The sequence below is a fragment of the Condylura cristata genome, unplaced genomic scaffold (assembly GCF_000260355.1).
Source record: "Condylura cristata isolate star-nosed mole 26May11 unplaced genomic scaffold, ConCri1.0 scaffold00024, whole genome shotgun sequence".
NCBI classification, from domain to species: Eukaryota; Metazoa; Chordata; class Mammalia; order Eulipotyphla; family Talpidae; genus Condylura; species Condylura cristata.
The window spans coordinates 10000215-10019803 of NW_004567125.1; the positions used below are offsets into that span (position 1 = coordinate 10000215).

General features: G+C 45.3%; 3 protein-coding genes across 5 annotated transcripts; 2 read left to right on the top strand and 1 right to left on the bottom strand.

Moving 5' to 3' along the window:
- The first annotated feature begins 1637 nt into the window (after positions 1 to 1637).
- KLHDC9 (kelch domain containing 9) lies at positions 1638 to 3578 on the top strand. The gene is made up of 4 exons (XM_004688092.2): positions 1638 to 2309; positions 2567 to 2726; positions 2817 to 3015; positions 3270 to 3578. Exons 1-4 carry the CDS (start codon positions 1807 to 1809, stop codon positions 3434 to 3436), a joined length of 1029 nt encoding a protein of 342 aa, XP_004688149.1. The 5' UTR covers positions 1638 to 1806; the 3' UTR covers positions 3437 to 3578.
- A 195-nt stretch (positions 3579 to 3773) lies between these two features.
- On the bottom strand, positions 3774 to 16678 carry PFDN2 (prefoldin subunit 2). Of its 2 annotated transcripts, none has more exons than XM_012729078.1 (4): positions 6680 to 6763; positions 4953 to 5041; positions 4726 to 4849; positions 3774 to 4084 (listed from the first exon to the last, which is right to left on the bottom strand). In XM_012729078.1, exons 1-4 carry the CDS (start codon positions 6722 to 6724, stop codon positions 3908 to 3910), a joined length of 435 nt encoding a protein of 144 aa, XP_012584532.1. In that variant the 5' UTR covers positions 6725 to 6763; the 3' UTR covers positions 3774 to 3907. The 2 variants fall into 2 exon arrangements, with proteins under 2 accessions (XP_012584532.1, XP_004688450.1); XM_004688393.2 differs by lacking the exon at positions 6680 to 6763 and adding an exon at positions 16588 to 16678 and having other exon boundaries at positions 3780 to 4084.
- Positions 16679 to 16725: 47 nt separating this feature from the next.
- NIT1 (nitrilase 1) lies at positions 16726 to 19570 on the top strand. 2 transcript variants are annotated; one of them, XM_004688395.2, is made up of 7 exons: positions 16726 to 16783; positions 17299 to 17397; positions 17627 to 17881; positions 17978 to 18081; positions 18277 to 18410; positions 18560 to 18685; positions 18920 to 19570. In XM_004688395.2, coding segments are annotated over exons 1-7 (987 nt in total). In that variant the 5' UTR covers positions 16726 to 16781; the 3' UTR covers positions 19187 to 19570. The 2 variants fall into 2 exon arrangements, with proteins under 2 accessions (XP_004688452.1, XP_012584533.1); XM_012729079.1 differs by having other exon boundaries at positions 16748 to 16815.
- The last annotated feature ends 19 nt before the right edge of the window (positions 19571 to 19589 follow it).

Sequence of the window (19589 nt, forward strand, 5' to 3'; positions counted from 1 at the left end):
GGTAGATACCTAGGAGTGGGATTGCTGGGTCATAGGGAAGCTCCATGTTTAGCAGTTTGAGGAACCTCCAAACAGTTTTCCATAGTGGTTGTACTTGGTTTAGATTTTTTACCATGATCTGGGAAAACAGGACCTTTCCTGCCAGACTCAGAGAAATTTATAGTTGTGTGGACAGAGATTTACAAAGCTCTCACTGGGCTTCAAATCTCTCACTGGGAGGTATAGGTGGGGAACATCCTGTTACCTTTGAATCTCAGCCTCCTGCTCTAACAGTTCGCAATGTTTCTTCTGAACATGGAGTTAGAAACAGGACAGGAAAGCCCTGTTTTTCCCATGGGAGGTGAAGGGGAGGGAGACAGGAGGATGCCACTGGATTCCTGAATTATTGTCCATCCCCACTTAGTCCCAAACTCTTGGGGCCTTGATTTCTCCACCTCAATAAGTTCATGTGTGAAAACAAAAGGTAAAGAAAGTCACAGTCATCACTGCTGTTTGCAGCTCAGCCTTGGGGACAGAGTTTTGTTCCTGTCCCACCCAGCTGTGCTGAGATCAAAATGCTTATTTCCCCAAATGGTGGAACTTTAGTCTCCTCAGTGGTCTGAAAGAACAGCGTGAAGAAGCAACCCATGTACCTGACTAGAATAAAAGAAGATGTGGGGAGGTAGAGTATGAGTCAGTTTGCTTTCTCCCTAATCCTGAATTTAAAAAAAAAAATTATTTATTTATGCATACAAGAAGCGGGGTACAGGCCAGAGATGCAGGAAGTGAGAGGGTTCACCAGAGACAGAGTGGGAAATAGAACAGGCAGATGGAGTGAAACACACTGCTGAGGGGAGCAGCGGGCGGGTCAGGAGAGATTTGCCACACCATGTGGGTTCACTTCGCTGGCCGGGGATTCTGGCAGCAGTGGCTGCTGATAGCTCCGTAGAGCTGTGCTTAACCCGGCGCGCCACCAGGGAGGGCTCTAATCCTGAATTTTAGACGCCACGTACCCCAGTGTCCTTGTGCTGTGTGAGCCGTGAGGAAAGATGAATTAGGAATGCTTCTTCCTAAGGCTCAGGAATGAAAACATTCCCAGACACGAGTGTACCTGGGAAAACCCCCTTTCACAAGCGCCACCGCAATGGGCTTGAGAACCTGAGCTCTGCTGCCCTCCAGTGGCCTCCGCCGAAAGGCCTCCTATCACCGGGATGTGTGTGTGCTCTTCCCGCAGCAAATCTGGAGGCGCCTCCAGAATAAACCCAGCGCATGCTTTAGAAATGACAGCCGGGTCAGCTTGAGAGTCGGAGGAATCGGTGGGACCAGAAGCAAGTCACCTGACTCTCACGTCACGCCCAGCCCGCTTCCACTGCCTCCCAGTGTCTCTGATTTTTCCTCCCAGGGGAGATCAGTAGGAATCAGAAGCTCCCCACTTCTCAGAGACGTCCCTGAACCATCCCATGTCAGCTCGTGACTTAGGAATGGTGTCCTTCTGAGGACTGGCCGTCCCCCACAAGTGAACAGTCTCTCACGATTAGCATGGAGCTCCAGCAGCTCTTGTCGCCATGGTGACGCTAGTTCCGGTAGCTGCCCAGGTCTCCTGGCTCGGGTTACACTGCGAACCCGGTAGCTGTCCAGGTGCCCGTCTCCATAGTGATCGGTACTTTGCGACCTTGCGTTTGCGGCGGTTGCGCTGCTGCCGAGGTTGCTATGCGACCGCGAAGATAGGCCGGGGGCTTGGACTTAGGGCGGGGCCATTGGGGTTTGGTACCTGGAAGCCCAGGTCTCGGCGCTTGGGTCGCTGCCCAGAATCCGCCTTCCTGAGCCATGGCCGGAGTCAGGGGCTGGACCTGGAGGCCGGTAGCCCAGGATGCACTGCTGGCGCGGGCCTTCCATTCGTGCACGGAACTGCGGGAGCGCTTTTATCTGGTGGGGGGGCTCCTGGAGGGAGGAGCCAGGGAGCCCAGCAGCGACACGGTGGTCTTCGACCCGGAGGGGGGTCAGGTTGTGCGTGTGGTAACTCCGGGGGGGCCGGGGCGCAGCCACCACGAGGCGGTGCCCGTAGGTGGCCGCTGGCTCTGTGTGGTGGGCGGCTGGGATGGGGCACGCCGCCTGGCCACAGTGGTCGCCCTGGACACCGAGCGTGGGCTGTGGGAAGCTTGGGCCGCTGCCCCTGGCGATTGCCCTCCCGCTGGCCTCAGCAGCCACACCTGCACCCGCCTGTCAGACAGAGAGCTGCGTGTGGCAGGCCGCGAGGGTGGGACCCGCACTCAGCGTCACTATGGAAGTATCTACACGCTCAGGCTGGATCCTGGCGCCCGCACCTATTGGTATGGCTCCCCCTACCCCAAAAGTCTCACCTGCTCTTCCTTCATCTACCCTCAGGAAAAGCAGAAGCTGAACGCACCCACATCCTCAGTCTGCCCACCCTCCTTCCCCGCTGGCTCCCAATCTGCAGCTTCTAGGATAGCATCAACCTCCCTCTCTCTCTGTATACAGCCATCTTTCCATTCTTAGCAAGAAGGCTGGGGGAAAGGCCCAACTCTTGCAGAAAACCCAACTCAAGCTTGATTTCTGCATGCCACAGCTATAAGGAAGAAGGCTGCCACACAGCTTCCCGTTCAGGTCACTGCGCTGCTCTGCTCCAAACTATGGGACCCCACCCTGGGCATGAATTGTTGCTCTTTGGGGGGTGCAACTCAGCAGACACAGAAGTAGCCGGGCACTGGAGTCACGGAAAGATTAAGGTAGTGTCTATTCATAGTTGGCTCAGGACAAAAGCTGCTGCAACTGTGATGCCCAAACCCCACCAAACAGTCCTTTCTTTCTCCCCCAAGGAGGAAACACCTGTTGCCCCCCACCTGATGGAACAGCTCTCAAGACTTGTGAGCAGTGGGCAAGGGTCTCGGCAGGGACCCCGGGGCCTCCGGCATCACTCATGTTCTGTGGTGGGGCCCTTTGCTGTGCTGTTTGGTGGAGAAACTCTGACCAGAGCTAGAGACAGCGTCTGCAATGACCTCTACGTCTATGATACCCGTGAGAGTCAGCCTCATGGTAGGGGGTAACGTGGGAAGATGGGAGAACCTGAGGACTACAGAAATAAAGAGGGCAGAATGATGGGGTAAGGAACAGGAACAATTAGTAGATGAGTTAAAGGAGTACACAGAGCAGCAAATTTTGAAGAGGCCCATAAATCGAGGAGAAAAATATAGAATGCCGTTGGTCTTGTTAAGAGTCCTACTGGTTCCAAAGTGTTATTGTCTCAGTCACCACCCTTCCTTACTCAACAGGCCAGTCTCCTTCTCTGTGGTTCCACTTCCCCTGTGCAGATCGCCACTTGAAACGAATGGGCCACCGGACCTGTCTTTGGAATGATCAACTTTACCTGATTGGTGGTATTGGTGAGGATGGCAGGACAGCCTGTCCACAGGTGTGCACCCTGGACCTCTTTATTTAAACTAGTGCCAAGACATATCACCAAGCCCCTGGCTAGTTCTCTTTTTTCCTTCAAGTCTGTTTTTTGTTGTTGCAGACTCAAAGTATTACCACCAAAGCTATCTTATCGGTCTCAGCCCTAATGCTCATTAAATGTCAATCTACACTTGAATATTTGTCTTTGAATCTTTTTTGGAGGAGTGCAATAAGTCCCCCCTTTTTAATAAGGGATTGGATAAGACATGGAACCTACTCTGACACCGAGTCATTAATCTGACGGGAAACCAACCCACAATCCATATGTACTTCCCTGCCTCAGACAAATCCCAAGTCTGATACTGTGAAAAAGTGTATGGCTAGAGCTAAACATTCTGATCAAAACATTTAATTAACAAAAAAATATTACAATAGCAGAGAAAATAATAATAATAACAATAAGAGAAATTAGAAGACATGGGAATCCGGGTAGAAAAAAACACAAAGGCCTTGGTCCCTAAGAGACCAAGACTCCAGCCGAGCTGGCCTTAGCCCCAGCCCCGTCTGAGTTTTCCTTGGCTGCTGGCTTCTCATCTTCCCCCATGAGACGAATGTTGTGCTTTTCCCGGAATTCATTAAGTTCTTTTCCCTTGGCTTGAAGTTGCTGTGTCAGTGTCTCAATGATCTTCTGTATCTATAGGGCAAACAATATGATTATATAAGGATTTCAGGAATCTCTCCCCAATCTGGTCTAACTATGGCTAGAGAAGTAAAGGAGAGATGATTCTCTTACCTCATCCTAAACCAACTATTAGAGCCCAGACATTAACATAACATGTTTTCTTTCCCAAACACAATGGCTGATAAACTTCTATGCACAAAAAAAAATCACCTGGACTGCTTATTTATTTACTTTATTTAATAGTTTATTTTTACATCATTTGGTGCCTTTTCCCATCTCAGTTGTAATTCCTGTGGGCTTCCCATCACCAAATCACCTTTGTGCCATCACCATTGGACTGCTTATTTTTAAAAAACGTCACTTTATATGAGTCCTAGCCCCAAAGATTCTGACAGTGGTTCCAGTAAAATGCATTTAAAATTAATTCTCCAAGTGATTTGGATGCAGGAGTTACCGCTCCTCCCCAACTCAGCCAGCTCAAAGAGTCCAGGAAGAAAGGCACACAGTCTTTTTCCTATGTCTTAGCACAGCATGAAGAGGTAGGCCAACAGCCCATTTATGCTGTCTCCAGCACAATTCCTCAGACCCTGGTCTCTCCTTCCTTCTCCCCTCTCTTGGCTATCTAGTGTCTCTAAATGGGGACTTTTGCTCACCTGCTCCTTATTGTTCTCCAAGGCAGGCAGTACCTCTTTGACAGTCCGCTCCACCAGCACGCCTCCAACCATGCGGTAGCACTTGCGAGTTTCGTCCACCTCTTTCAGTGTATCAATCACCAGGCTGCAGGAGGACCAGGTAGGAGCTGAGAACTCAGTCCTGGATCGCAACCCTCACAAATCGCCCACCTGACTCTCCCAGGGCTTGCTCTTCCCCAGCTCCTCACCTGTGCTCATTCAGCTCCATCTCCAGCTCAGCTGCTTTGGATGCCAGGCCCCGCTGTTCCTGTCGAAGGCGGTTGAAGCCAGCAATTACCTAAGAGGAGAAAGAGGTAAGAAGTGAAAAAGAAAGTGGAAATGGCAGAGTGTTAAATACCACACGGATGGCAGGTCTTACGAGGAGGCGGGGCTGGACCCCTTACCTTGGAAAAGGAGTACAGCACAAGTTTATATTTTTGCACTTAAGTCTGTCTAGAATTTCATACACCAAATGCTATTAATGAGATAATTGCTAGGCCATCTTGCGGCTCACCGCTTCAAGAATAGGCATTTATGGTATAAGCAAGTTCTCACTTAACTTTGTCATTAAGTTTTTGAAAACTGTGATTATAAGAAAAGTAACGAGGAGCAGAACAAATTTCAACATAGGCTAACTGATATAAATAAATAAGAGTTAAGTCTTACAACATATTTTTGATCACAAGAACAGTATCAAACTAAATCAAGACCCAAAACAGTTCTAATATCAACAAAAATTTACATTCATTCATTTTCTAACCCTCTCCGAGTCTATTCTGGCAGCTCATTGTGCAAGGTAAGACCCAACACTGGCAAGATGTCCTTCCATCACAGGGTGCACACACTCCAAATGGCACACCTGAAATATCAATGAATTTCATGTGCACCTCTTTGGAATATGGAAGGAAACCTGAATCCCAACAGAAAACCCAGAGAGAAAGGGGAGAGCATACACACTCTGCACAAAGAGTGGGTATACTTGTTTTTTTCTTATCAACATGACAGTAAAATAACTCAAGAGCTACAGTATAGGGGGTGGCAGAGGGAAGCTACTGGAGCCCAAAGAGGGAACCCAGTCCTGCATGTAAGGAGAACTGTCAGTAAAGGCTTTTTAATGAGTGACTTGTTTGGGTCTGCCCAGCAGTCTGATCGTTGGGGAACTAGCCCAGGGAAGTTCTTGCAGGACTTCTCATCACAGGACCCTTTCTAACTGACACAGGGGCAGCAACCTATTCTGTACTAATCTCTACAGGACTGAATGTGGGGCAGAGAGAAACAGGTACTTAGTTGGGTAGCTGGAAATAAGATACCATCCAATAGAAATGGTCCTCTATTCCTAGTCCTGAAATACCCAAAGCTACAAAGCTGTTCTGTTGTTCTTGAACTTTGTGTGTGAGCCCAAGTTGTTTAACCTTACTTTTCATTTTGTTCAAGTCTATGAATTACCCATCATTCTTCTAAAATATTCTTTAAAGAAAAGTGGAAAGAGTCCATTTCAGTGTATAAACCCAAACTAACATAGGCTTCCTGAGAGCGGACCTCAACTAAAGCCTGAAAACTGAACAGAGAGGAAGGAGCAAAGAAACACAGAATGACACATTTGTAAAAGCCCACAGAAGTGATTGCTATGGGAGTCTGTTCCCCAGAAACTAAGTAGAAAATGAAAACCAAACTGGGTTTGGTTTTCCACCATCACTTCCCATACAGAATTCTAAAGAAAGAAATGGAAGGGAAAGGACTGGAGGGGGGAAAAGGCAAAAAGACATGGACTCAGCGGCAAAAGGCCAAGTTTCAGGTTCTGTCTCTGACACATACTGGCACTCAGCTTCTCTAGACAGATAAGCCTTTGGCTCTCAAACCTGACTGCAAGTTAGAATCACCAGCATTTAAAAAACATGGATAGTGGAGGCTTGGAACATTTACACAATCACCTTACCTGAGGTGAGGCCCAGGCTTCAATATTTCTAGAAAGATCTCCCATGGAGTTCTAACACACAGCCAGAACTGAGAACCATAGGATTAATCTCTTTGAGGCTTAGTTTTCTGACCTGTGAAAAACAGGTAATGATACCTACTTCATAGGGTTGTTGATTCATGTGAATTAATTAATGTGAACCGGCTCTGTAAGTAAAGTACATTAATTACTATCACAACCTCCTTCCCAAACCCAAAGTGCCCCTTGGACCCACCTGCTCAGCTGAGAGCAGTGGGCCCACTCATTCACACCATTGCCGATCTCTCACTGTCATTTACATCAACCCCAGTCTCACGGCCAGCCACACCCAGTCACTCCATCTTGACAGGGGTCCATGGTCTCTAGCATTCTCTGCAAGGTTTGTATCCAGCTGACTATACCACCCTCCTCTTCTAGGAATCCTTTCTAGGGATCCCAATAGGACATGAATCAATCTGACAAGCAACATGTCACCCCAGCAACATGTCTTCTTTTCCCATCCATCTTCCTTTTATCTCTAACTCTCAAATCTACTCAATTAATCCCTCAGAAATCTCTCACCTATAGGTGGTTTCTCCCTACTTACATTGCCTATACCAAAACTGCTGCATTTACAGTTTGCTTTTTCTCCATCTTCAGTGTTTTGGGTTAAAATCATTTCATCCAAGAAACTCCCATGATCTAAATCAGGTTGAGATGTTTTCCCAGCACCCACCATCACCATAGCCCACTTTTCTGTACATTGTTAAAAACATCAGTGAAGTCATGTGTCCAAAATTTCTGTGGCCTGAACTTATTTTCTTAAGTAATTAGTAGTTACCTACTTTTCAACTACCAATGCAATACAACTAAACTCAGAATTTTTTTTAATATATATTATTTTTAATTTTATAACAGTTTATTTTTGCATCATTTTGTACATTTTTTTCTCCCATCTCAATTGTAATCCCCGTGGGTTTCCCATCACCAAGTCACCCATGTGCCATCACCATAATCCTGTGCATTTCCCTCCCACCCCGTTTTTGATCCCATTCCCCACTCCACCCCCGCAAAATGTCTCTGGTATATGGTTGTTCATTATTTTTGTTTTTTTCTCGCCTGGTCCATTATACTCCTGCTATGAGTGAAACCATCCAGTATTTTTCTTTCTCTTTCTGGCTTATCTCTCTAAGCATGATCTTTTCCAGCTCCATCCAAGTTGCTGCAAAAGACATGTGTTTCTCTTTTTTGATTGCTGAGTAGTATTCCATTGTATATATGTACCACATCTTTCTAATCCAGTCATCTACTTTTGGGCATTTGGGCTGCTTCCATGTTTTTCCAATTGTAAATAAAGCAGCAATAAACATGGGGATGCAGGTATCTTTTTCAATCAGCGTTTTTGTGTCTTTTGGGTAGATACCTAGGAGTGGGATTGCTGGGTCGTAGGGAAGCTCCATGTTTAGCAGTTTGAGGAACCTCCAAACATAAACTCAGAATTTTTTTACATTCAACTTCAAACATTCTTGCTAATTAAGAACTACTATTTCTTTTTTTTTCCTACTAATTTATTTATTTATTCATACAGACCTGGGGTACAGGCCAGAGATGCGGAGGGTGAGAGGATTCACCAGTGACAGAGTGGGGAGCAGAACAGGCAGATGATCAAAGTACACTGCTGAGGGGAGCAGCAGGTGGGCCAGGAGAGGTCTGCCACACCATGTGGATCTCCCCCGGGGCAGGTGGGGATCGAACTCATGCGGAAGTGGCTTAAGCCTCCTAGTGCAGTGCTTTAACCCGCTGCGCCACCAGGGAGGGCCTACTATTTCCTTTTAATCCAGTCTATGAACTTTCAATCAAATAACAAACTAAAATAAATGTGTGAGTGATCCAGTTATGGAAAATTTCAGTCACTGGTGCACTTAAAGGAAATGGAATCTCTAAGAAGCTAACTGTGAATTAAATGCAAAATAAGCCACTATTAACCTGTCACTCCTGGGGTCTGTCAGGTAATAATGACAAAGACACTAAGCTCTATCCCCACACTGTCCCTCTCAAAATACAACTTTTCCAATAGTCTCCTCCATTATGGCTAGATTTAACTTCCCTTTAATCCCTGTTCTCCTAAAATTGTGTGGGATACATAGGGATGGTCAGGTCAGTATTGATTCTCTCAACCCTATTATATCACCATCTTACATTGTAAACCTCCTGTATATTAGATCCTGAAAACTTACTCATAACTATAAGTTTGTCCACCTTCATTCACCAAACCTTGCAAACAACCAATCTATTCTTTGAGTCTGCTTTTTTTTTAACAGTCCACATATAAGTGAGATTATACAATACTCTCTTTACTTTACTGTCACTTAATATAATGCCTCAAGTTCATCCATGTTGTCACAAATGGCAGGATTTCCTTCTTTATAACTGAGTAATATTCCAGCATGTGTGTATGTCTGTTTGTCTGTCTACTTATCGTGTTCTCTACCAACTCACCTGCAAATGAATGGTTTTCTTACTTTTAAGGTCTATATGATTATACACCCTATTGGGCTCTCTCTGGTGGCACAATGGTTTAGTTAAAGCACAGCTCTATGAAGCTAGCACAGCTGCTTCAGTGCGAGTTCCATCCCCGGCCAGGGAGGTGACCCTCATGGCGCAGCAGACTTCTCCTGTCTCACTTGCTGCTCCCCTCAGCAGTGTACTTCATTAATATGCCTGTTCTGCTCCCCACTCTGTCTCTGGTGAATCCCACTCTGTCTCTAGTGAATCCTCTCACCACCCCTGCACCTCTGGCCTGTATCCCAGTCTGTATGCATATATAAATAAATCTTAAAAAAAAAAAAGTTACACCCTATTGACAGATTAAAAACCTGTCTTAACTTTCCTCCTGTAGGGACATTAGATAGTGTTTCCATTTTTTTTGGTAATAAATAGCACTGATTTTAAATCTGGACAAACAGTACAAAACTTTAGCCATTTTTAACTCATATTCCCAAAAATGAAATTAACAAGCCAGGGAGTGTTAATATTATTATAGCTTCTATTGCACGCAGCTGTAATACTTTCGAAGATCTGGTAAATGATTTTACCCTACTGGTAATGTCATAATTGTAGCTGCTTCCCAGGGCCCTCACGGTAACTTCTATTATTTTTGTTAATTTAATAATTTTTAAAGTTGGAAGAGATCTTAACTCCGGAAATCATGTAATCACTCTTGACCCACTATCAAATCCAATTAGTCTCTCAATCACATTTATCTGCTAACAACCTGAACTCCATCCACTTATCTTACTATCATCTCAGCTGCACTTTGTAGCCTCCCGGCTACTCCCATACTGCCTCCAGATCCGGCCCTCTTCAATCCATGCCCACACTACAGTACAGGTGACCTAGAAGTTAAACCCAAACCTTTTTCTCCTATGCCTAAACCTCCAAGGAGCCCCAATGCTCACTGAATAAAATTCAAACACAAATGGGGGAAAATCCCCGAAAGAAAGACTTGGTCGCTGCCAACCTCTCCCAGTCAGCCCCTCCCTCCATAGATCTCCGGTACTTCCCCTAGTCATCTGCCTTCCGGCATCTTTACACAACCTTCACCCTATCTGGTAGACTTTCCCCTCTCTCATTCCAATTTTCTCTGACTAGCTCTAATTCTTTCTCCACATTTCAACTTAACATTCTTCTAGGAAGCAACCCAGGTCATCCTCTGCGCCCTTCTATGTACTCACACATAAATGCCTATGAACGCCTTCATTTTTTTGACAGAAAATCCTTTCTATTATACTGTGTTCCTTATCTTTCACCATGCAGTCTGCTTTATAATCTTTATTTTTATTTACTTTGAAAACTTTAAATAAAAACTAGCTCTTTTTCCAGTTTACATACTAAAGAGACACTACTACATGCCAGGCACTGTTGAAAGAGCCTCTCAATTTATTTTAAAACAACCATTTACAAAAGAGCTATCTTCATTTAATAGATCGAGAGAGCAAGACTGGTAGTGTGTGTATTGGGCAGGGGGAGGGTTTCAAATAACATGGAGAACTGACATTCGACCTCTGAACTCAAAAACACTTCCTTATTCCTCCTCTAGGATAGCTTCTAGAGGCTTTCCGATGATCCACCATTTGCCACATCGTCCTACAATGTAGCTGCTAACAAAACCAGGCTGTTTCAAACGTCTGGTAATAGAATTGTTTACCTTTACATCAAGAAAACTGGGAAAACACTAGAACATGGATGTGATATGTGCCCAGATCAACTTTTTGTGCTGTGAGACCTGAAGTTCTTATGAAACTGTCTAAAACAACAACTTGTCAACAAGGTTGATAGTTGTTCCATGTGTGCTAAATGTATCTGTGACAGATCAAGCCTGCTTTTACTGAGCAGCAGAAAGTCACTGTAAAATATGTTGAAGGCACAAGTAGAGAGTCAGTCAGAAAACTAAAAAATAATTTTTAGCAATATAAATAACAAAAGAACAAATCAAAACAGTGAACTGCAGAATTGCTAGTCATGTTCTTCAAATTCTAGACTCCATTTTTATTAATTTATTATCCCTAGCTTGTCATTATCTTTAAAAAAAAAAAAAGATTTATTTTTATGTATGCATACAAGAATTGGGGTGTAGGCAGAGGTGCAGGGGTTGGATGAGAGGATTCACCAGAGTAGGGAGCAGAACAAGCAGATCTACTGAAATACAGTGCTGAGGGGAGCAGTGAGGAAGAGAGGTGTGGTCTGCTGCACCTTGTGGGTCAGCTCCCTGACTGGGGATGGAACTCACCACTGAACTCATGTGGAAGTGGCTGGAGATAATTTGATATCACTGATACTAACTCTTGCACCAACAGGGAGGGCCTTCATCAAAAATTAAGACTACATTCATTCCCTCTACCTCCTCGCCTTACATGCACTTCCAACATTTTAAATTGCCTAATTATCTTTTCTATACCAGTTAAACTATCCTCTCAATAAGGATATCCTCTCCTACCTAACTGTATAATTCAGTGATACTCTCAGTCTTTATTCTGCTTCTTGGAATGTTCTTCCTTTATGGCTACATGATATGGCAGAGGAGCCCAAATTCTTTCTGATCTGTATTCAAGTCCTAATTTGCCAGTTACTTGGTGTATGATTCAGTTACCTAACTTATCTTGAATTCCTCATTTATAAAATTGAGCTAAGATACTATATGCAGGGCTTTCCAACTTCAGCCTACTGATATTTTGGTTGGATATTTTTCTGTTGTGTGGAGCTATGCTGTGCATTGCAAGATGTTTAGCAACAGTCCTGGTCTCTGCCTTCTACATGTGACAACCAGAAATGTCTGTAAGGGGACAAAATTATACCAGTAAGAGAAATGCTGCCATCAGTTAACAATAAGTAAACTCGGGTGACATCTAGTTCCTGATACAATGTAGGCCTTTTACTCCCCTTTAGTCTCCAGGGCCCTGCATTTATCCTGAGGTCTCAACCTTCCTCCTCAAAGTTCTTGTGCTCACCCCTACAATAAAAACAGGATCTAAGATCTGTTCATAGCACCCCCTTTATTACCTATATTATTTCTATGGTTTCAACCATCATCTCTATTCTAACTGCCTGCAAACCAGAAATCAGAAATCTAGGCCTATGTTTCCAAGTAGAAGAAAAAGGCTTTGGAGTGAGATAGGAAGTCCAACCATGAGAAAGTTACTTTAAAAAAAAAAAGATCATCTGTATTTATTTATGCATACAAGAACTGGGGTGAAGGCCAGGGGATTCACCAGAGACAGAATAGGGAGCAGAACCGGCAGATCTACTGAAATACACTGCTGAGGGAACAGTGGTAGAGACAGGAGTGCTCTGCTGCCCCATGTGGGTCAGCTCCCTGGTGGCGGATCAACTCATGTCAAAATAATTGGCAATAGCTTAATAGACCTGAGACACTAATGTCTGTGCCATCAGGAAGGCCCAAGAAAGTTACTTTTTTTGAATCTAACTTTCTACACCAATAAAAGATCTGTCTCTTAGGATGTTGCAAAGTTAACCACATCAAGCACTTAGAACAATATTCAGCATGTAACAGATTATCAGTAGTAGCTGCAATTATCATAAAAAGTCTCCACCTAAATGTCCACTGGGATCCTTCAAATTCAGGTCATTCAAAGCTGAAGTAATCATCCTTTACATGTTTTAGACTGTTTCTTTTCATGTGTCTCCTCTTTCCCTAATGACGCCAGGCAGGAAACCCTGGTTTCATCTTTGAACACACCCTTACCCCATTAGTTGCCAAAAATACTCCATGTACCTCAGCAGTTTTCTTAAGCTTACTGACATCACCCTAACTCAGGCCTTCATTACCTCTTGTCTGTACTACTACAGTAGTCTTTTAAATTTCTGTACTCCCCAAATTCACACTATATACTGCACATTTAATCTTCCTGTAACACTCAGATGAAACAAAGATTTTCATGACATATTATTAGGCTTTAAAAGTAGATTACAAAACAGTATACTATATAAAACTAGTTTTATAAATTATGTAAGTATGTAAAATATACATGTCCTCCCTTTTTAGATACACACACTACAGAAAGACATAAAGGAGGGAGGGAATACTCCAAAGGAAACACTCCAAAATGGTAAGCACTAGTCTGGCTAGTAGAATTATGGGTAATTAAAAAAAAAAAAGTATAAGATCTAAACTTCTGTGACTTCCTCACGTAAGTAAAAAGTCCCAAATTCTTTGCCATACAAAACCTAAGCTTGCTGTAACCACATCTTTTTAATTTACACCTCATGATTTAGCAAAACCAGTCACTACATTGCATATTGCTTTATGCATTCCTTAGTTCTTGATTCTTCTTAACTGTATTTCCATGACCACCTATTCAAATCTATCCAATTCTCCAGGTTTAGTTCAAGTATCTCTAAAATGGTCGTGACATAAGTGAAAAAATTGGTTAGTCAGTATCTGTATTTATTTATGCATACAAGAACTGGGGTGAAGACCAGCGGTGCAGGGTCAGGGTGGAGAGAGAGGATTCATTAGAGACAGTGTGGGGAGCAGAACAGGCAGATCTACTGAAATACACTGCTGAGGGAGCAGTGGTCCCTTCCTGGTGGCACAACGGTTTAAAGCACAGCACTGTGAAGCCAGCAGCAGCCACTTCAGCGCAAATTCAATCCCCAGGCAGGCAGGTGACCCACAGGCGCAGCAGACCTCTCCTGTCTCACACACTACTCCCCTCAGCAGGGTACTTCCTCAATCTGCCTGTTCTGTTCCCCACGTTGTCTCTGGTGAATCCTCTCGCTGATCCTGCACCTCTGGTCTGTACCCTAGTTATGTATGCATAAATAATTCTTGGAAAAAAAAAAAAAAAAGCCCTATCTGCTCTTCCAATTACTGACTTTGGTAAGTTAACTAAAGTCTCTAAAATTCAAATGTTCTAATCTATAAAAGGAAGACAATACAACCTACTCCAAAAAGTAGTAATTAAATAACAGAAGCTTGGGCCCTCCCTGCTGGCATAAGGTTTACTGCACTGCGAAGCTGGCCACAGCCATTTCATGAATTCGATCCCTGGCCAAGGAGGTGACCTACAAGGCGTGGCAGACCTCTCCTGTCTCTCCCATTGCTCCCCTTAGCAGTGTACTTCATCAATCTGCCTGTTCTGCTCCCCATTCTCTTTGGTGAATCCTTTCACTAGCCCTGAACCTCTGGCCTGTACCCCAGTTCTAGATGCGTAAATAAAGAAAATATTCATAAAATAAATAAATAACAAATTAAACAAGTAACTAGCACACCCCATTTGTTTACAATGGGCAAATTTGCAGTTGTGACAAATCTTATCTTAATTTTTACCTTATATTCTCTCTAAGATACAAAGGCCTAAGAATGTTGAGCACGGAACAGCCTCAGAACTCAATTATCACAATTCCTCAGTCCCTTTTGAGTTCTTTTCTTTCTCTACCAGCCTTAAATATTACTCTGCTTCATTTTTCATTTTCTGTACAAATCCTAGAGGGTTCATCCAAAACCTTGGCTTTATCTATCATCCTAAAACTCCTATTCCTCTAATCTGTATCTCCAATTCAAATTTCTTTCTGTAATTCAAGATCTTTAACTCAAAGAGACGAGAAAAATGTCCTATAGGAAACGCAAACTCAAAAATCCTAAAATAAATTTACCCCCACACACACTTGTCCCTCTTCCTATATTCCATGTGGTGCCCAGCATCGGTTAGACATCCTGGACTCCTCTTTTCTTCCCCTCACTGCACATTCAAGTCTTTCAATCTATACTAGACTTCATGTCCTTTTGCATCCCAAACATGTCCAGGTAGTTCCATATCTTAGTGTTTATCATTTTCTCTATTTAGAAAATTCCCCACTTCCTTCTTTGACTAACTTCTATAACCTTTACAATTAAGCTGAAGGATTATCTTTGCTAGGAAACTAACTAGCATTTAAGTATGTACAATATTTCATTGTGCCAAACACCTATACCATCATGTACCATCATGCTTAATAACCATATCACAGCCATACGGGTACCACTACAGTTTTACAGGATGGGAAGGTCAATAGACTTTAACTCATGGGAGGTCATCTATAGATAGGAAATAGAAAAAAAATAGAACCCAGGTTTGTAGGCCTCAGTACACAATCCTATGCACTTTACCAACCCACCACACCCAAACTTCCCTAACCTTTCCCAAACCCCAGAACCTCCTCTTAGTTAGGGACCCTCCTCTAGCTGCTATAAAGAGTCTGTGAAGAACAATATAATCATTAATTATAAGATTATTATGAATAAAATTATAATCTTATAATTTGCTCTTTCCTCAAGTGAGTCTGTGAGCTAACTGAAAACAAGGTCTTTTTCATTTTTCTATTTCCCTGCAACCAGCAGAGTTCCTGGCACTGATGCTTAAAAATGTATTGGGTTTCTTCTCCCTTCCCTTTTTGGTCCCTAAATCTCATTCCCCCTGCCCATCTTTTCACATCTCTCTTAGGACACTTCTGCCTCATATTAGCATTTTATGTGTCTTATTTCCCTAACCTGACTATGAGCTCTTTAACGGTAAAGGACAGTTTTTTTAATTATGCAGATACTTTTGCCTGTGGTAACCATTTAACTAGTAATTGGTAAATGAGGATGTAATTAAAAGAGATCCTATTTAACTATGTTTTCCGTTTTATTACATAGATTTTTCCCTCCCAACCCCATTAAACACTAACCCTACTACTAGCAAGTCATGGGCCCCCAGCCACAAAGAGCTTTATGATTAATTTATCAACATTCCCCGGTGTGTGGAAATACAAATTCGAATTACAAAGGAGTTCCTGGTCTGTGAATAAATTCAATCTAACGATGACTCCAGAATCAAAATAGGATGCAACACTAGACTGTTCGAGTATGTGAGTCACGTGGCTCTGCAGAGTGACGGCAATTGTCAACGTGGTTTCAGGGTCACGAAAGAGACCCCATGAACAGTCGTTGATTAATGCCTCGGGATATGGCGGAACCGCTCCGCCCCAGCATTTCCCTGTGGGAGTGCGGACAGGAAAGTGACCGTCCGATTCTCCTCTAATCTAAGCAAAACCCCAGCCCACATCTCGAACTTCCCTCCCCCTTCCCAACTCGGGCCTCCCCTGAGGGGTCTCTCACCTAGGGGTAAGGCCCTGCATCTAGAGTTCCCATCCAACGGACCCCACACTTCGGTCTCCCTCCCCACACCCCCACACCTGAAGGGTCGCGGCCACCAACCATCGCCCACCTGCGCCCAGGCCCAGTGAGTCTCTCCTGGACCTTCCTACTCCGAGCGGCCACGCAGCGCGGGACTACAGGGCAGACCCAAACAGCCGCAGGCGGCCCTCCTCCCACACCGACCCCGACCGGCCCGAGCGGCCTCCCGGCCCACCTGCTCCGCCGACACCGCCCCCTTCCCCGCGCCGCTGCCGCTGCTCTTGCCGGCGCGCCCGCTGCCGTCCGCCATCTTCGCCGCCCGTGGCTTCCGGTAGTAGACCCGCCCCCTCGCGTCACTTCCTGCCGGCTTCCGCCCACTCGCTGGCGCTTTACATCTCGGACCCTGCGAGTGGCTGCGGCTGCCTCTTCATGTAGGACCTGCACCCCTTTGCAACTGCGGGGGGTCCGCGGCGGTATTCTGACTTATGCAACAAAGATGCACCCAGGAGAGGCGGGGGTGGGGGGAGCCGGACAACTGCACACGGGGCCCGGGACTGCCCGCTGGGCTGTGGGCCCAGGGGGACGAACGTCCCCAGAGAATTCGGTGGAAGGGGCTGTGCTGGAGTCTATACGGCTGTGCAGGTGCACGACCGAGAAAAGCATTTCTCGGAGATGATTTTAATTGCGGAAATCTTCGGCGGGGAAAGGGCCTCAGTTTAGTGTGAGATCACTGGAAGTGGAGGTATTCAATTAAGATGCCCACCAGACCCATTCCTCTCCTCTGTCTTCCCACTGTATAGCCTCTCCCTGTAACCCATAACTACTTATAGTAAAGAGTTTTGAGTACTTGTCTTTCCCTAGCAGGGCAGCGTAAAGAGACTACTGAGAATTCTAGAAGGGTATTGCTGAAGGAGGGGTGGGTGCCCTGATTTCTTTCCTTCCTCAGGCTGGGCTTCACCATCAGGCCTTCTCATCAGCTGCTATCCCATCTTTTGTGTCCTGGACTCCGGATACCTCGACTGTCGGTACTTGGTGCTCAGCCCAGGTAATGTGTAACTTTTTGTTTCCCCAGTGGAAACAAACATCACATAGATTCTCAATGAGTGTTATGTGAATGGGTGGTAGGAAACACGGGTCCAGCCATCCACACATTTGATCGGTGGGTGGGTCACTGTGCCCTCTAAAAAGTCAAAGGGAATTCCAGCCTTCCTGTCTACCATCAAAGCTGGGTCTCCCATGCTTAGAAATCTGAGAACTTACTGTGTCATTCACAGGGCCAGACCCATGGCTACCTCCACTTCCTCCTGGGAACTGCCCCTGGTGGCTGTATGCCAGGTAACATCAACACCAGATAAGCAGCAGAACTTTAAAACATGTGCTGAGCTGGTTCGAGAGGCTGCCAGATTGGGTGCCTGCCTGGCTTTCCTGCCTGAGGCATTTGACTTCATTGCCCGGGACCCTGAGGAGACACTACGCCTTTCTGAGCCACTGGGTGGGAACCTTTTGGGAGAATATACCCAACTTGCCAGGTATCAGGGATGGGGAGGAAGAAGTAGTTAATTTGTTGGGCAGTGTTCTTGGAATGCCAGAAAAGAGAAGAGCTGTCAGTGTCCCTTCCCCCCCAGGGAATGTGGACTCTGGCTGTCCTTGGGTGGTTTCCATGAGCGTGGCCAAGATTGGGAGCAGACTCAGAAAATCTACAATTGTCATGTGCTTCTGAACAGCAAGGGTGAGACCTTCTCTCTTTAGCCTCTCTCCTGGACACTTCTACCTAAACTTAGATTCTTAGGAATTCCCTTTTGTTTCTCAACTGTTTCCTTGGTCAAGGCTTTTAGGAGTGTTTGTAATTCTATTCCTCTTTGAAAGGAATCAAGCTGAACTTCTAAGACAGTATACAAAGTATCCTTGTTCTCTTTCACTCTAGGGTCCATAGTGGCCACATACAGGAAGACGCATCTGTGTGATGTAGAGGTTCCAGGGCAGGGACCTATGCGTGAGAGCAACTCTACTATACCTGGGCCCAGTCTTGAGTCACCTGTCAGCACACCAGCAGGCAAGGTGGGAATTGTGAAAGGAAAAAGGGGGAGAATAGGAATACTTTGAAGTGGTTAATATAGAGAGCCTTGAGGAATGAGGTGGCTGGGATGTGACCACAATATTATGATAAACAGGGATGGGGAGGCTAAGCAGGCTGCTTTTTGTTCCAGATCGGTCTAGCTGTCTGCTATGACATGCGGTTCCCTGAACTCTCTCTGGCATTGGCTCAGGCTGGAGCAGAAATACTTACCTACCCTTCAGCTTTTGGATCAGTTACAGGCCCAGCCCACTGGGAGGTAAGAGGACACCTCTTCAAAACTTAAGGGCCTTCTCTTAAACTCATTCTCCTCCCTTGGCTCTATCAGCTGAAAGATTGTTTTTTCACCTAATGGGAAAACAAACTTTCCCCACACTGTTTGCTCTCACATAGTAAATCATTCCTATGCCATTAGCAGAAGAGCCCATGGGTAGAGTGGCATGTCACTTACCCCTGTGGGCCACTTACATGAATGCATCTTCTTCATCCCCAGGTGTTGCTCCGGGCCCGTGCCATTGAAACCCAGTGCTATGTAGTGGCAGCTGCACAGTGTGGACGCCATCATGAGAAGAGAGCGAGTTATGGCCACAGCATGGTGGTAGATCCCTGGGGAACAGTGGTGGCTCGTTGCTCTGAGGGACCAGGCCTCTGCCTTGCCCGGATTGACCTTAGTTATCTACGACAATTGCGCCAACACCTGCCTGTGTTCCAGCACCGAAGGCACGACCTCTATGGCAGTCTGGGTCACCCACTGTCTTAGGACTTGGCACTTCTGTGAGTTGAGCCCTCCCGTGGTAAGCTGGTGTTGCTGGAGAACCCAGGCACATCGCCTCACTTGGGACCTTGACTGACTTGGAAGAGCACAGGCTCCCCTTGGGAAAGAAGAAATTTTCACCTGAGCTCAGATTTGAGTTTCAGAAAGGTGGAATTTTATATAGTCATTGTTTATTTCACAAAAACTGAAATTAGGCTGAGGGCTGAACAGCACTGGCATAGAAAAAAATATAATCATAAAGTCTGTGTCCGGACATCTCCTTTGGGAACTGAAAGGGGAGGTGGGATGGTACCAGCTGGCTAGGCCCCTATTTTAGGCCCCCTGGCTCAATCAGCATGCCTCCCCACCAAAATCAAAGTGCCACACTCAGTGCATGTCCCAGCCCTAT

Excerpts from the sequence above, each read along its gene's own strand:
- KLHDC9 (XM_004688092.2), top strand. The coding sequence starts at position 1,807 with ATGGCCGGAGTCAGGGGCTGGACCTGGAGGCCGGTAGCCCAGGATGCA. Across the intron at positions 2,310-2,566 it reads CCTGGCGCCCGCACCTATTG|CTATAAGGAAGAAGGCTGCC; the intron begins GTATGGCTCCCC and ends TGCATGCCACAG. Across the intron at positions 3,016-3,269 it reads CCTCTACGTCTATGATACCC|GCCAGTCTCCTTCTCTGTGG; the intron begins GTGAGAGTCAGC and ends CTTACTCAACAG.
- PFDN2 (XM_004688393.2), bottom strand. The coding sequence starts at position 16,662 with ATGGCGGACGGCAGCGGGCGCGCCGGCAAGAGCAGCGGCAGCGGCGCG. Across the intron at positions 5,042-16,587 it reads GGGCGGTGTCGGCGGAGCAG|GTAATTGCTGGCTTCAACCG; the intron begins GTGGGCCGGGAG and ends TTCTCCTCTTAG. Across the intron at positions 4,085-4,725 it reads TGGAGAACAATAAGGAGCAG|ATACAGAAGATCATTGAGAC; the intron begins GTGAGCAAAAGT and ends TTTGCCCTATAG.
- NIT1 (XM_004688395.2), top strand. Across the intron at positions 17,398-17,626 it reads GTACTTGGTGCTCAGCCCAG|GGCCAGACCCATGGCTACCT; the intron begins GTAATGTGTAAC and ends TGTCATTCACAG. Across the intron at positions 18,411-18,559 it reads TCAGCACACCAGCAGGCAAG|ATCGGTCTAGCTGTCTGCTA; the intron begins GTGGGAATTGTG and ends TTTTTGTTCCAG.